The sequence below is a fragment of the Liolophura sinensis genome, chromosome 1, assembly GCF_032854445.1.
Source record: "Liolophura sinensis isolate JHLJ2023 chromosome 1, CUHK_Ljap_v2, whole genome shotgun sequence".
Taxonomy (NCBI): Eukaryota; Metazoa; Mollusca; class Polyplacophora; order Chitonida; family Chitonidae; genus Liolophura; species Liolophura sinensis.
Genome location: NC_088295.1, coordinates 13,775,620 through 13,788,627, shown reverse-complemented (window position 1 = coordinate 13,788,627; position 13,008 = coordinate 13,775,620). Strand labels below are relative to the sequence as shown.

General features: G+C 38.6%; 3 protein-coding genes across 4 annotated transcripts in view; 1 reads left to right on the top strand and 2 right to left on the bottom strand.

Moving 5' to 3' along the window:
• The window catches only part of LOC135476526 (adenylosuccinate lyase-like), a 46,066-nt gene that overhangs the window by 6,802 nt on the left and 26,256 nt on the right, over positions 1-13,008 (bottom strand). The gene's annotated exons all lie outside the window — the stretch shown is intronic.
• On the bottom strand, positions 2,899-4,767 carry LOC135482156 (uncharacterized). Its single transcript, XM_064762012.1, has one exon. It carries the CDS (start codon positions 4,168-4,170, stop codon positions 2,899-2,901), a length of 1,272 nt encoding a protein of 423 aa, XP_064618082.1. The 5' UTR covers positions 4,171-4,767.
• On the top strand, positions 4,969-10,974 carry LOC135482248 (uncharacterized). The gene is made up of 3 exons (XM_064762132.1): positions 4,969-5,394; positions 8,157-8,387; positions 8,615-10,974. The coding sequence occupies exons 1-3, from the start codon at positions 5,298-5,300 to the stop codon at positions 8,884-8,886; spliced, it is 600 nt and encodes a 199-aa protein (XP_064618202.1). The 5' UTR covers positions 4,969-5,297; the 3' UTR covers positions 8,887-10,974.

Here is a 13,008-nt window from a genome sequence, read left to right as displayed (position 1 = left end):
GGCAATGTTATAAAAGTTACACCTCGTCAAAACAGACATTGATACATCAACCATTTCTGTACATGCTCAGATGGAATATGACAGCCAGCATGGTGACTAACTCAGCTTACTTCCTAAAAACTTAAACAAAGTGACATCACTCCCGATAATTCTGGGAAGCATTTAAATTTGGATCACAGATGAGCACTTGTGCCTTTCTTGGAGTTAAGCATCCAATATAGTTGACACTGATGAAATGCATATATATGGCTGTATACAGTGCGTATCTGCTTGATACAAGTATGTACCATGTTTGTTGACTAAACTGTAAGACGGACAAACATTATCAGTGAGCAGCAATTTATAGGTTGATTGTTGGGCATTATCGTTTATATCTTTGATTGGTGTTTAACACAATACCCAATTTATACAATGGCCATTAATTTATGGAGGGAGAAAACTGGAGTGCCTGAGGTAAACCACAAACTTATGGCAAGTCACTGACAAGCTTTTCCAAGTGTAATACAGGCTTTCATGTCATTATGGTGGATGTGGTATTCAACAATTGTAAGACTGTGCAAATAGACCTATTAGCACCATTCACTGTCACCAAGTTCCTGTGAACGAGAAGGTGTGAATATAGAATTTCCATGTCCGAGACTGGGTGTGAATAAATGAATCATTATGGCTTAACGCCACATCAACAATTTTCCAGCCATGTCGTGGCGAGACTAGGTTTGAAACCACACCTTTTGTATCAGTTGTTCTTTATGCTGGATTTTAGTGCTGATGAACAGGCTATACATTGTATGGTACCAGTCCATGTTTTCACCTTGATATTGAGTGAAATGTTTGACAGGCCACACAGTGTATTGTACAGGCAGAAGATCTAATGTACTCATGGCATTATACTCTGGTGGTTGTATACAAGGCTGTATATCTACAGTAGAGCACGGACATTTCTCCCATATGGTTATTTATCCCCACTGGACAAGTCCCTCAATATATACAACTATAACGTAGCCCGGAATACAACAACTATATTTTTGATCTAATTACATACAATTTATTAAAATCTATCACTATTTATTCCCTGCATGCCACTTATGCACAATTAAACATTCATCCATTCATGGCAAAAAACGACAGACAAAACAATTTATTATGTGCAACACAGTGTAAATGTGCCACCATCTTATTCAATGACGGGCATGCTGCGATGATGAAGCAAGACATGGTTTTTAATTCTCAATCCTGGCATTGGGTGGTAGTGTCCAGTCTCACTCAGTGTTACTAATCCCAGTTAATATAAAGTAAAACTTTATAAGACAATGACAACAGCAATCTTGCACGATCCATAAGACTAGAAAACAAGTTCATAGTATCATGGGTTAATGGGGCAAAATGTGCTGCAGATCCCAATAATGTGGTGAAGATCCCAATAATGTGCTGCAGATCCCAATCATGTGGTGAAGACCCCAATAATGTGCTGCAGATCTCAATAATGTGCTGCAGATCCCAACCATGTGGTGAAGATGCAATCAAATCAGTTGTATGGTACAGAAATAAATGTACGTATATAATACCCTTCATACTTTATTGAATAACTTGGTTATATACACAGGGGGATCTGTTTATAGTACAGTCTAAAGTGTAGCACTGTTGATTGTACTGATTTCTCCATTTGGCTCAAAACATTCTCCAACAGATTTATTTGATTATTTATTGTGCAAACTTTATAACAAGGATGTTGTACTGAAGTAGAACTAGTTCTATAATACCGATTAATATGATTGGTGCTGTGTGTCGAAATCGAGAATGTCACTTCCATAGCAATGGTCAGATTTAATGGGTGGGTGATGTTGACAGTAAGTGGAATCGCAATCTAAGGAAAGAATTGTCTTGAGTACCAGGCATCATTTCCCTGATATTTACTGATCCTAAAATGATTGTCAACCTTGAGGTAAGAATACTTTTTGTCATTGTCTGGTGTGCAATAGCATGACTTTACCCATCACCCCATTTCCATTTACTAATATTAATGGTCTGGGTTGTGGAATTCATTTGCTGTGAATGTGGGAATTTGTAACACCACAGAGTAACTCTGTTTATAATACTCTTTCTCAATACACATGTGATAATTTACAGGTTAAACTATTGGAAAAAAGATATAAACAACATAACAGAATACAAGTACTAATTTGTCTCACCAGGACAGCCTTTACCTCTGCCTAGCTGTACAAAGTATGTACCATCACCATGGAACAGCCTACTGATCCACCAAAGAAATATTCCATAAGTTAACGAACAACATTCCATTAAAACGTGTGCCTGAAGGGTCCTATTGATAGGCTAAGTGCCAAAATATCACATTTTCTCAATAACTAGTATTAACATGAGTACACCGTTTTTATTAACAGGGAAAATAGGTCACCTAATTTTGAGTGACAATGTCACTCAAGAAACCACAGCATGGAATTCCAAAAATTGAGCATAAAAATAGAAATTCAATTTGAAAGGGCAACCCAATCAAAGCTGATTTATTGGCAACAATGCGAGATCAGCAAAAAGATAGACTGTGCTCAATTTTAGATACAGAGTTATGAATTTCTTCTATTCAGTCAAGTGTGAAGAAGCTAAAACATTTGGCCTTAAATCTCCTACCTCCAAAGAAAGCCAATCACTACCCACTGCTGTATACCTTTATTTTACTTAAACATTACATGTAGTTGGTTGAAGATCGATGGTTGTATAAAATATATACATATATATACATATATATGGTTGCACAAATATAAGTGCATGTATATATAAGTATCTGACTGTACAATCTTTTTTTTCTGTTAAATTTCCTTAGTTACATGATAAATATTTCAGTTTATTGAAATATCTTATTACAAAAAATTCAGTCCTGGCTTACTAGTCCATTTTGGGTAAGAACATCAAAAAATGTTTCATGGATGTTGGCAAAGGCAGAGACCAGATGTCCTCTGGCCAAATTTGATTAACAACCACCTTCCTGCAGATTTCTTGTAACATTGGGGGTTGGACCAAGTGGCCAGCTTTGTACAGTAGCTGGTGAAGAACACAGACTGAGCCCAGACAGTCAGTCAGATTTCCATAGCAACGTAACATGCGTGATAGGTTACAGCTCCAAGATAAACACACGTGAGAAAAGAGAGCAAGCTGCTGGAGCGTGTCCACAAGGAACACAAACACTCTTCTCTCACCATATCCACAAGCTAACAACAAACTGGAATTTGATTGGTTGACAGACACCAAGAGAAACATTCCTTCATTGGATGTTCTGATTTCCATTTCATGGTCTGGGATGAGGGTGAGAGTTTTGCTTATGAGCAGTGTGATGTTGTTTTTATCAAGTCGGTATCGATTCAGGATAAAGTTTTGTTCCCTAGGTCTGTAAGGAATGAGTTGCCAAGTGGATGTGTCAGCCATATTGGGCTGAGGTGCCTGATCATGGAACCTTGCAGTGGTTCCCAGAATAAGTTCACTGTGTCTGTGAAGAGGGCTGAATGAAATACAAGTATAAGCATGTATGTTATCATCAAACTCAACAATCACATTGCATCTTTTTGTTTCTGGGCTTATCTTTACCAGCTTCACAGTACTTTGACAATTTTCTACACAAAATGATATGGCATAACGCATACATACTTTAATGACAAAGTGAGTTTTGTCTGCACTAAGTAAACATTCATACAAGCATGGCCTTCCTTGAGATAAATATGGTATTTTGTACACTGCTAGAGACTGGATTCTGACAAAATCACACAAAACTATATGACTGCCATCTTGACAAAATATCTGAATCACCACAACATTATCATGAACACCAATGACACTGATAAGTTCTAGTTCAGTTCTTTTCAAAGCTTTGGAGGGCAGCAACTGGCTCTTCTTAAATGGGATTTCAATATCTCTTTGCTTCTGTCTGTCAAGGTCCAGAAGAGTGACAGTTCCAGATTTCTTCAGGACAGCATGCCAATGCCGATTCTCGCAGCATCCTCCCACCATGCGGAATGTCAGACAGTCACAGGAACTTTGGCCAGTCTGCCGGGGATCCATGTTTCTGGGGTTTATTTCAGCAACCTGATGTACACTGTAACAACTCTTTGTGGAAGGCAATGCTAAATATATCAAGTCAACGAGATCAATTCCAAATCCAGGCATTAAGCAATGTCAGCCGAAAACATGGACTCCAGTTTTAGTATCTTGATTTGCGACTCATTAAGCCAGTTAATGGACACACGTTTTTCAAATCTCCGAGTACTTTTTTCAGCCAGACTGTGATCTTCAGCTTGCAGCAAATGTCAGGTGTATTTCAGCTGCAATTAGCATTCTGGTGTAATGATTAAATGAGTGTAATATCAGTCCATGGGGAATTCCACCCTCCATACATGAGTACAGAACAGACATAAGGGGCTTATCCTCTATGTAGATGTGGCAGTAATACAAATGTATATCACTGGACTCTTCAGGCAGCAGACTAAATTCCTGTAGAGATCATATTGACAGCTTCCAAGCCCAGGCATGACACAAACCAGCAGATTACCATGGACAGAGCTGCTTTGAATGAGTTCAGCTTAGAGCAGGAAGGGCTGAACAATGCAGCTCACAGCTGGTAGAGCTAAGCATGTCAAAATATGCTCTTCCCATGCATTGTGTAGAGAAGTGAGGCAAGGAAACATGTGTGCTACACACAGCACTGGGTACATGTACTGCACTGCCAACAAAAAGTCTATATCTAACAGTGCAGCAGTGGCCTAGCACAGGTAAACACCAGGTAAATAGGCAGCCCAAGCCTAGGCCAATGACTACAGGGTAAAACCTGTCTGGGGAGCTCTGTACAAGGTCAGGTCTAGCTTCAGTTATAAGACAGTCAACAGGTATCCCATATACCTGTAATCAAGGCAGGTAATCCCCTCACAGACTGATGCACGCCTACCGGAAGTCCATTCTTTGTATGTGCCCCAAGACGAGGCCAGAGGAAGGCTAAGCGTGTAAGGAGAGTGAGTGACTCTGTGTGCTGGATCAGAGGGTTACAACTACAGCAGGTACTGATCAACTCAACACTGTAGCTCACAACAGAGTGGCAGTCAGTAAGGCAGTCTGGACTGATCTCAGGTGAACTCAAACCAGGTATTATTAAACTCTCTACCCCAAAACACACAGGTGTTGTGCACAGCAGGTCCCGGTCTTGCCAGTGTTGTGTGAGAACCCTCTGGGGGTGATCTACCTGTGCACTCGCTTACCCATGGAAAGGCCTGCCTAACATCTTGTGTACACAATAATTCATCATGTTTGCCTGCTGTAAGAAGGAGAAGAAAACTGTGCTAAAAAGAACTTTTTCTGTGCGTTCGGCCACGATACAAAGTCCTCGTTTAAGCACTGCAGGTAAGCTGTTCTTCTGTAATTGTTGTTATGTGTCCACTTGTCAAAGCTGGGGCTAAATGTTATATTAGTTCTCGGTTAAATTGGCGTCAATACTGCGGTCTTGCTTAACTAATATTAAACAAGACACATATTACTGTGAGAGTAATAATATTATAGGTGGTACAAACACTAACGTACTCAGCACCTACCATTCATAACATTTGCTTTGGAATCAATATATGTATATCAATATGTGTACACTAAGTTTTATTAAAAATTACAGAAAAAATAATAAGCACTTTATAATGTACACGTATTAAAAGCACAAAGAAAAGCATCTATTGAAGTGGATTACATTCTGCAGTAAAGCTGCCCCATATACACAGATATAACCAGCTGCTGTGTACATGAGTTGTTAGACAACCGCTAGCGACACTCAGTATACTGATCAATATTCCTCTGTATAATTGATGTGTGCTGCAAACATGAACCTGGTCAACCAGGCTGGTCAATGAATCAACATCCTGCTAATGTTCTGGCAATTCCCCTCATTGACCATACAACTCTGATAAAAGCTGTCATGAGACAGGCTATTATAGGAGCTACACACAACACAACCCTGTTCTATGAATACAATAGCCAAGACAGGGCAGTTCCCAGTGTCTCACTAGTACGTATCACAAACTGCTGACAGAACTTTCAAAACAACGCTTCTGTCAAATGTGTCATTACTTTAATTTATACCTCACTTACTTTGAAAAAACCCTCAGTTGCTAACAGCAGATCATAACATTAGCTTAGTCTCTCATACTACTGCATTTGAATACCTGTTTTCACACACAAAATTTGCCCTCAAACTACACTTTTTGATTTATTGATTTATTTATTTCAATGCCATATTCAACATTTCACTCATAGGACATCTGTCAAACTTACAGATGGAAACCAACAAACTACATCTGTAATCTTATTGTAGTAAACACATACAAAAAGTTTTCATAGCATTTCGTGTAACCGTATACCGTCTTCGCTTAACGAAATATTTGATTTCTTGATATCACTGAAAATATTGAGCGATATCAGAATTGCAGGAAGTTTTCTCATCAAACACCTGCCCAACCTTCAAATGCTATGCATGTGGACATGCCATACATATTATTACATGTGCACGGGAACACAGTTCTTCCATTAACAATCAGTGACAACCGTCTTATCACCTACAGGTGCATGACAAAAATTTGTCCTATAAATTATGATATATTCTGCCTCTTACTATATACACTGAGACATGAGCAACACCCGATTCTCACGTCTGCCAAATCACACTAGATCAGCCTAATACACATGATTTATCATCACTTATGACCAAAAATAGCTATACCTACCCATATTTTAGTTCACTCAACGATTACATCTTTGATATTGAAAGATAACAAGAAAGATTTTATCAGTCTTCTCATCTGCAAATCTCATACTTCAATAGCTTGGAAGACATTCACCCAACTCTGCCTCATCATAGTTCCTACTCCTGTTTCCACAGTATATTCACCTGTAATCTACACTGAGGTTTAAAGCAATTAATTTTTCACTCCTACCAGGTAGTTCTCATTTCACACCATTATCATCCTTCATTCTTCAATTATCAACTAAACATCTTACCAAAATCCTCATGTTATCTTACTAAGCTCCTCTCTTTATCCTTCCATGATCTCTCCAAACATTTCATTGTATCTAGATCCTAATTTCATCTTACAATGATTCCCACCTTATTGCAACTCTCACTAATCCAATATTAGGATGATCCTCATTTTTGCACTTGTGATCTCCACTTTCACCCTCATTTAAATATAGCTACACCCTCATCCTACCACAAACCTAATTTCACCTTCCTTGTACCTGTTATTCCACCTTGAAACTTTCCTTTAAGATAATCATTTATGAATTTTCACAAATGCAGCATCCAGGGCATAACCCTAACCAGTTTTCTCTACACAACTGTTAACAGTTATCAGATTTGCTTGGCTATACACGTCATTCCCTAGCGAATAGATGTGTGCTGTAGCGTGACAACATTATATCAGGTGTAGACCAGAGGCTAACACTTGCTCCATATAATGATGACAATGTCATGCGTTCTATTACCTTGTCATATGATTGAATACGCACTGCACAAATGCATTGCAGAGTGTCCTCATGCATACATGCATATATAAGGCCCAGAGAGGAAGGCAACAGGCCAAAACTGTTATCCACAAAACTATTCAGATTAACAAAACATAACTTGTTGTCATCTAACTTTATCATGATTACACTTTGGACCCTGTCATTTTACATCACATATATATATGCCTGGGTGCATTTACTTATTGTGTAACGATGCAATAGCAACGCATAACAATGACAAATAAGGAATGCGACTTTTTAATTTATTAACAGCCCCGCAGTTACATCTGGTACACAAAATCCACGATATATGATACTAAAATGGCTTAAACTATCATCTAAACAAGTGAATTTTTTAAGGATACATAAATGTCAAAAATTGCTACATTTGATGCTGGAACTTACATTTTTTCAGGAAGAAATTATCTTACTGGTAGCTTTCAAACGAACCTGATAATCCTTTCTAACATCAATATATCTCTCAGAATCTGGCAAAAAGGTGCAATTTGTTACCAATGAAATTTGAGGCCATTCAGAGTAAAAGTCATTTATATAGAAGAGACCAAAGAAAATCACATGAAAATGTACTTCTGATCAAATGTTTTTTTTTTATCTGTCAGACCCACAAATGGTTGAATGGAAGGAACAACTCTCACAAGGGGACCAATCATATGAGAGTCGCGTAGCATTTTGGAATGGGGGAATGAGCATGTGTATAAAATGTGGCAGTCGAGCGATTGAGAGAATGGAGGAACAAAGTGGGGTACGCACAAACGGCGACGCTTATGGTGTGGTGGTCTTCAGCTGTAAGCGCTGTGGATGGAACACTAGCTTCGATTTCGATGATGGATGTAAGTTATGAATCGTAGGCAGCAGTATAGTATAAGAAGTAAGACTGATATTTTAAAAGTACGTAGGAAAGCACTTGTGTTGTCATGACTAATTCATTTCCTGCATTAAGTACCAAAGGATTATTTCTCTTCCCAAAACCCTTTGAACCTCAAGCTTAATCAGAACGTCATACTAATAAAGCAATGTACCACTCTTTAGCTTTAACTTCACCATTTCTATCTTTCAGCCTTTGATTGCTGGTATTACGAAGCTATTGGCTGGCCTAGGGGAGTACTGCATTACCCAATCTCATACATGGTGACATGGGCCAGAAAACACCAGTTACCTGAAAACGTTGATCAGGTCATAAAAAATCAGCGAATCACTGGTAACATTATGCTAGAGCTGGACAAAAAGCAACATGTCGAGTCCACGCTGGGAGTGAGTCGTTCAACTGCTGACCAAATTCATGCCATCCTCCAAGACAAGTTTGGCGGAATTCTGACAATCACAGAATAATTTACACTTCTGGCTGTGAGACAATGGAGATGTGGGTTTGTGTTCCTCATATGCTCTAAATGCTTTAGTGTGGGGGATCTGTCCATACAGCAGGTTAAGTGCCGTATTGGGATCACTATAACCAGACTGGACATTTGTCCTAATGGTTTTGGGAGCAAAGTATATGTACATCAGCATTGGCTTGACACTACCACATGACGTGAAGCAATGTCAGAAAAGTAATGTCAGAATGTCTGGATGTGTCAGAACAGCTGACAGCCTATAACAGTGATTGATCAGTGCCTAATCATGTACCTGTGGTGCCATACCAACACTTAACTGAATCGTGGGCAACTCTCAAGGTTTAACTGCTTCATTAGCAACTCTCAACATTGAACTGGGTCATTGTCAACTGTCAACACTGAACTGGTTCATGGTCAACTGTCAACACTCAAAACTGAACTGGTTCATGGTCAAGTGTCAACAATGGTCAAGTGTCAACAATGGTCAACTGTCAACACTGGTCAACTGTCAACACTGAACTGCTTCATGGTCAACTGTCAACACTGAACGGTTTCATGGTCAACTGTCAACACCGAACTGCTTCGTGGTCAACTGTCAACACTGAACTGCTTCATAGTCAAGTGCCAACAATGGTCAACTGTCAACACCGAACTGCTTCATGGTCTACTGTCTCTTACACTGAACTGCTTCACGGTCAAGTGTCAACATTGAACTGCATTGTTGACAACTGTCAACACTGAACTGCTTCTTGGTCAGCTATCACTATTAACAATATAAATACTATATACAGAGATATCTGTAACTTATCGTATTATAGCTTACCTTGGTCATGGCTTATCATCAACACACAACACTATGCATTATAACTGAGGTTGTGTTATATTGGGGATTATCTTACTTCTATTTGGTCCACCTCTATTATTCCATTTAATCATTAACATCCAGGGCTCAAACTCAGGCCAGTCCGCCAAAGTTTTCCCACAGGCTTTTACATTGTTAGACATATTACTGTTTATTGACAGAAGTCTTACTCAAGCCTTAGCATACATAGGGACCAATTTCTCATCCTACATGTATCAAAAACATATCAATGTATATCAGTCTCATTGCAATGTCTCATTCTTCTCTGAGAGATTAAACTTTACACCATATATTGCAGACCATTACCTATAGAAATATTACCTTTTTCTCATGATTAAGGGTGATATACTTGTTAACTGATACAGATACATACAAGTTCAGACAAAATCTATCTTTTAGGTTATGTATGTAAATTGTAACAAAACATTACATATGCAACTTGAATAATAAATCTATTAGGGCTGAAATTTGAAAAGCAGTCAAAGCATTTCAAATACCTGAAGGAAAAGGTCCAGAAAAGCATAATTTTGTTCAAATCAGATGTAAGGATCCAAACATCGAACTTATTATGGTCAAGTCATGTACCAAGTTTAATACAATATGAACTGTTTAAATAAAAAAATAGTCAGGAAAACTAGGATGATGGATGGGCAGACAGGGTGCTGCCAGGATGGTGGAGACCTGGAGAAGGTAAACATTGACATGCAATTAGAATCTATTTCTTTGACTGATATTTAACGCAATTCTCAAGAAGATTTCACTTACATGATGACAACCAATACTGAAGTGATACTCATCTGAAAATTCCCATCCCTGTCTATTAAAATTCATAGTATACATTTACCTCTTGGAATGCAGTAATTTAACACTACTTGTGCAAAATTTATTGAACCAGTTTGTATGAGGACAATACAAAGAAGGGTGAAAGTTACCCAGTGTTTTTGTCTTGTGAACCACTAACTGGTCACTGGAAGACTTTGACAAACTGCTTATCTTCACCACATGGGGTGAGTCAGTAACAGAGGTCGAGGCTTGAAGACTTCCCGATAAGTCACACCTTTATTTTCTTATCCTAAAATGAAGATAGTATCAAGCGACAGTTGTTACAACCCTGTAAATTAGAAATCTGTCTTAAAGCATGTCCCTATCATGTTTTGAGCAATACAAATCTGACTGAAAAGTATCTGCCGTCGAGCTCTTGCATATATACAGGGCGAAGTGTTTGAAGACACAAGTACATGTTTGTATCATGACAATCAAAACTGTCCTCCCATTCAAAAGAGTTATATTTTCCTGCCATTTCATTTCGGGAACCCTCAGTTATACACAGTAAACATACTCCGAAACTACCACATGTTCAAACCTCATTCATGCATTGTTGTGACAGCCGACTGCCGTCAGTACATCAGTAAACTTGAACTGAAAGACTTCAGTTTTGGTGCATTTCAAACAGTGAAAAAGTTCATATTTGTTCATGTGAGAAAGATGAGAAATCTATATGAGTATCATTCTATATCCCATTACAGGGCTGTGTGCTACATGCACGTTACGCCTTTTATTTATTTGACTGATGTTTTATGCTGTACTCAAGTACATTTCACTTACATAACAGCAACTAGCATTATGGTGGGAAACCCATGATCATCCGCAGGTTGCAGGCAGACCTTCCCCCGTACAGCCGGAGACACATGCATGTTGTAACTGGGTGGGAACAACGCCACTGAAAGTGGCTTTTATCTTGACAAAACCCAGTGAATATATTTTCATCTGAAGGGACTCCTCACTGACTGGAATATTTCTCTTCACAAAATTTGGGAAAGGATCAACAGAGATGAGGTTACCTCATAATGACAGGGCCAGTTATTTTAGCTGCAGCGAAGCTAAAGCATGTGTAACAGTGTTGCTTTTAATTTATAATTAGATTCAGATCATTTATACTTAAAATTTTCTGTGCCTTAAATTTGTCCATTATAGCTTTTTACTCAAAATGCTTTTCAGTTAAAATGTGTATTTGACATCCTACTCTACACTGGCGATCATAATCTCATTGTGCATCACTTGAACATTGTGTCTGCAAGAAATGAGTCCACACAGCTGTGAAATCTCCTGCAAAATCTAGACTAGCAGACGACAGTTCACAATTTGACGTATTGTCATGTGCCCAGTAAAGAGTCTTTCATGTCTGTATATTTTAATTGGGAGTTTGACCTTGTTACTAAACCATTCCAGTACAGCCATCATAAAGTCATGTACGGTAGGTTGGCTTTAATTATGTTCAAAACACTTAATCTATTTATCGTGGGAAGAATTCAAAACAATTACCAAAACAACAGGTAGTCTGATCAGGTCTGTCATTGACAGATCCCACAAACTTAGTTGGAGCTTCAAAGGCTATACCAAGAGCTGGGCAAAGTTGTTTGAAACGAACTAGGTGAAAATGGATTCTCTTAAGCCGCGGACACACTACACAGATTTTTTCGCATGAACATGCATATTTTGTTAATGTCTAAAAATCCACACCGGCAACGCCATATTTCGCAGGCGTGCCTGCTATGAAATTCAAACATGTCAGATACTAGCAATGAAATATGCTGGCGGTTTCACTCAGTCTGCATAGTGTGCCCGCTGCAGCGAACTTCAGCGATCAAGCTGACCAATCAAACAACACGGAATTGTGCTGAACAGTGAAATTTTGTTTGTGTCACATGGTTTACTATATTTCACGATATAACCTAATGAGCACGATCAACAGAAAAATCCGCCTAGCACAGTAACTATGCTGCGAATACTGTCAGTGTATTTCACGGGTGATTGAGTTAGCCATTCAAACAAGAAAAAATCTGCTGAGTGTGTCCCTGGCTTTACAAGAGCAAACCTGTAATGCTGAGCTTAATTTGGGTGGATGGCGTTCAATAATGTTGTGTTCAACCCACACACAGGACAAAACAGAAAAAAAAACAATTCTTAGAATACCTGAAAAAAAAGTCTGGGTGTGCCCAATTTTAATAGCGTGTCGGTTGAGTTACCCGCAACAAACAACTTTTTAATTATCATTCTGTATGTACATACTTTTCCACAGCAATCATACTTAACTATGGCTGGAAATGTGCAGTACTGTAATTCTTCAATAATTTCCCATGTTTGCAAGGTGTTTATTCAAGCGTATTCTGAAGGCATTATTCTGTGTTGGCCAACAAAATTATAATTTTGGGAAGCCCTGAAACTGGTCAATGCAACCAATATAGTTTTGTCTCCAAA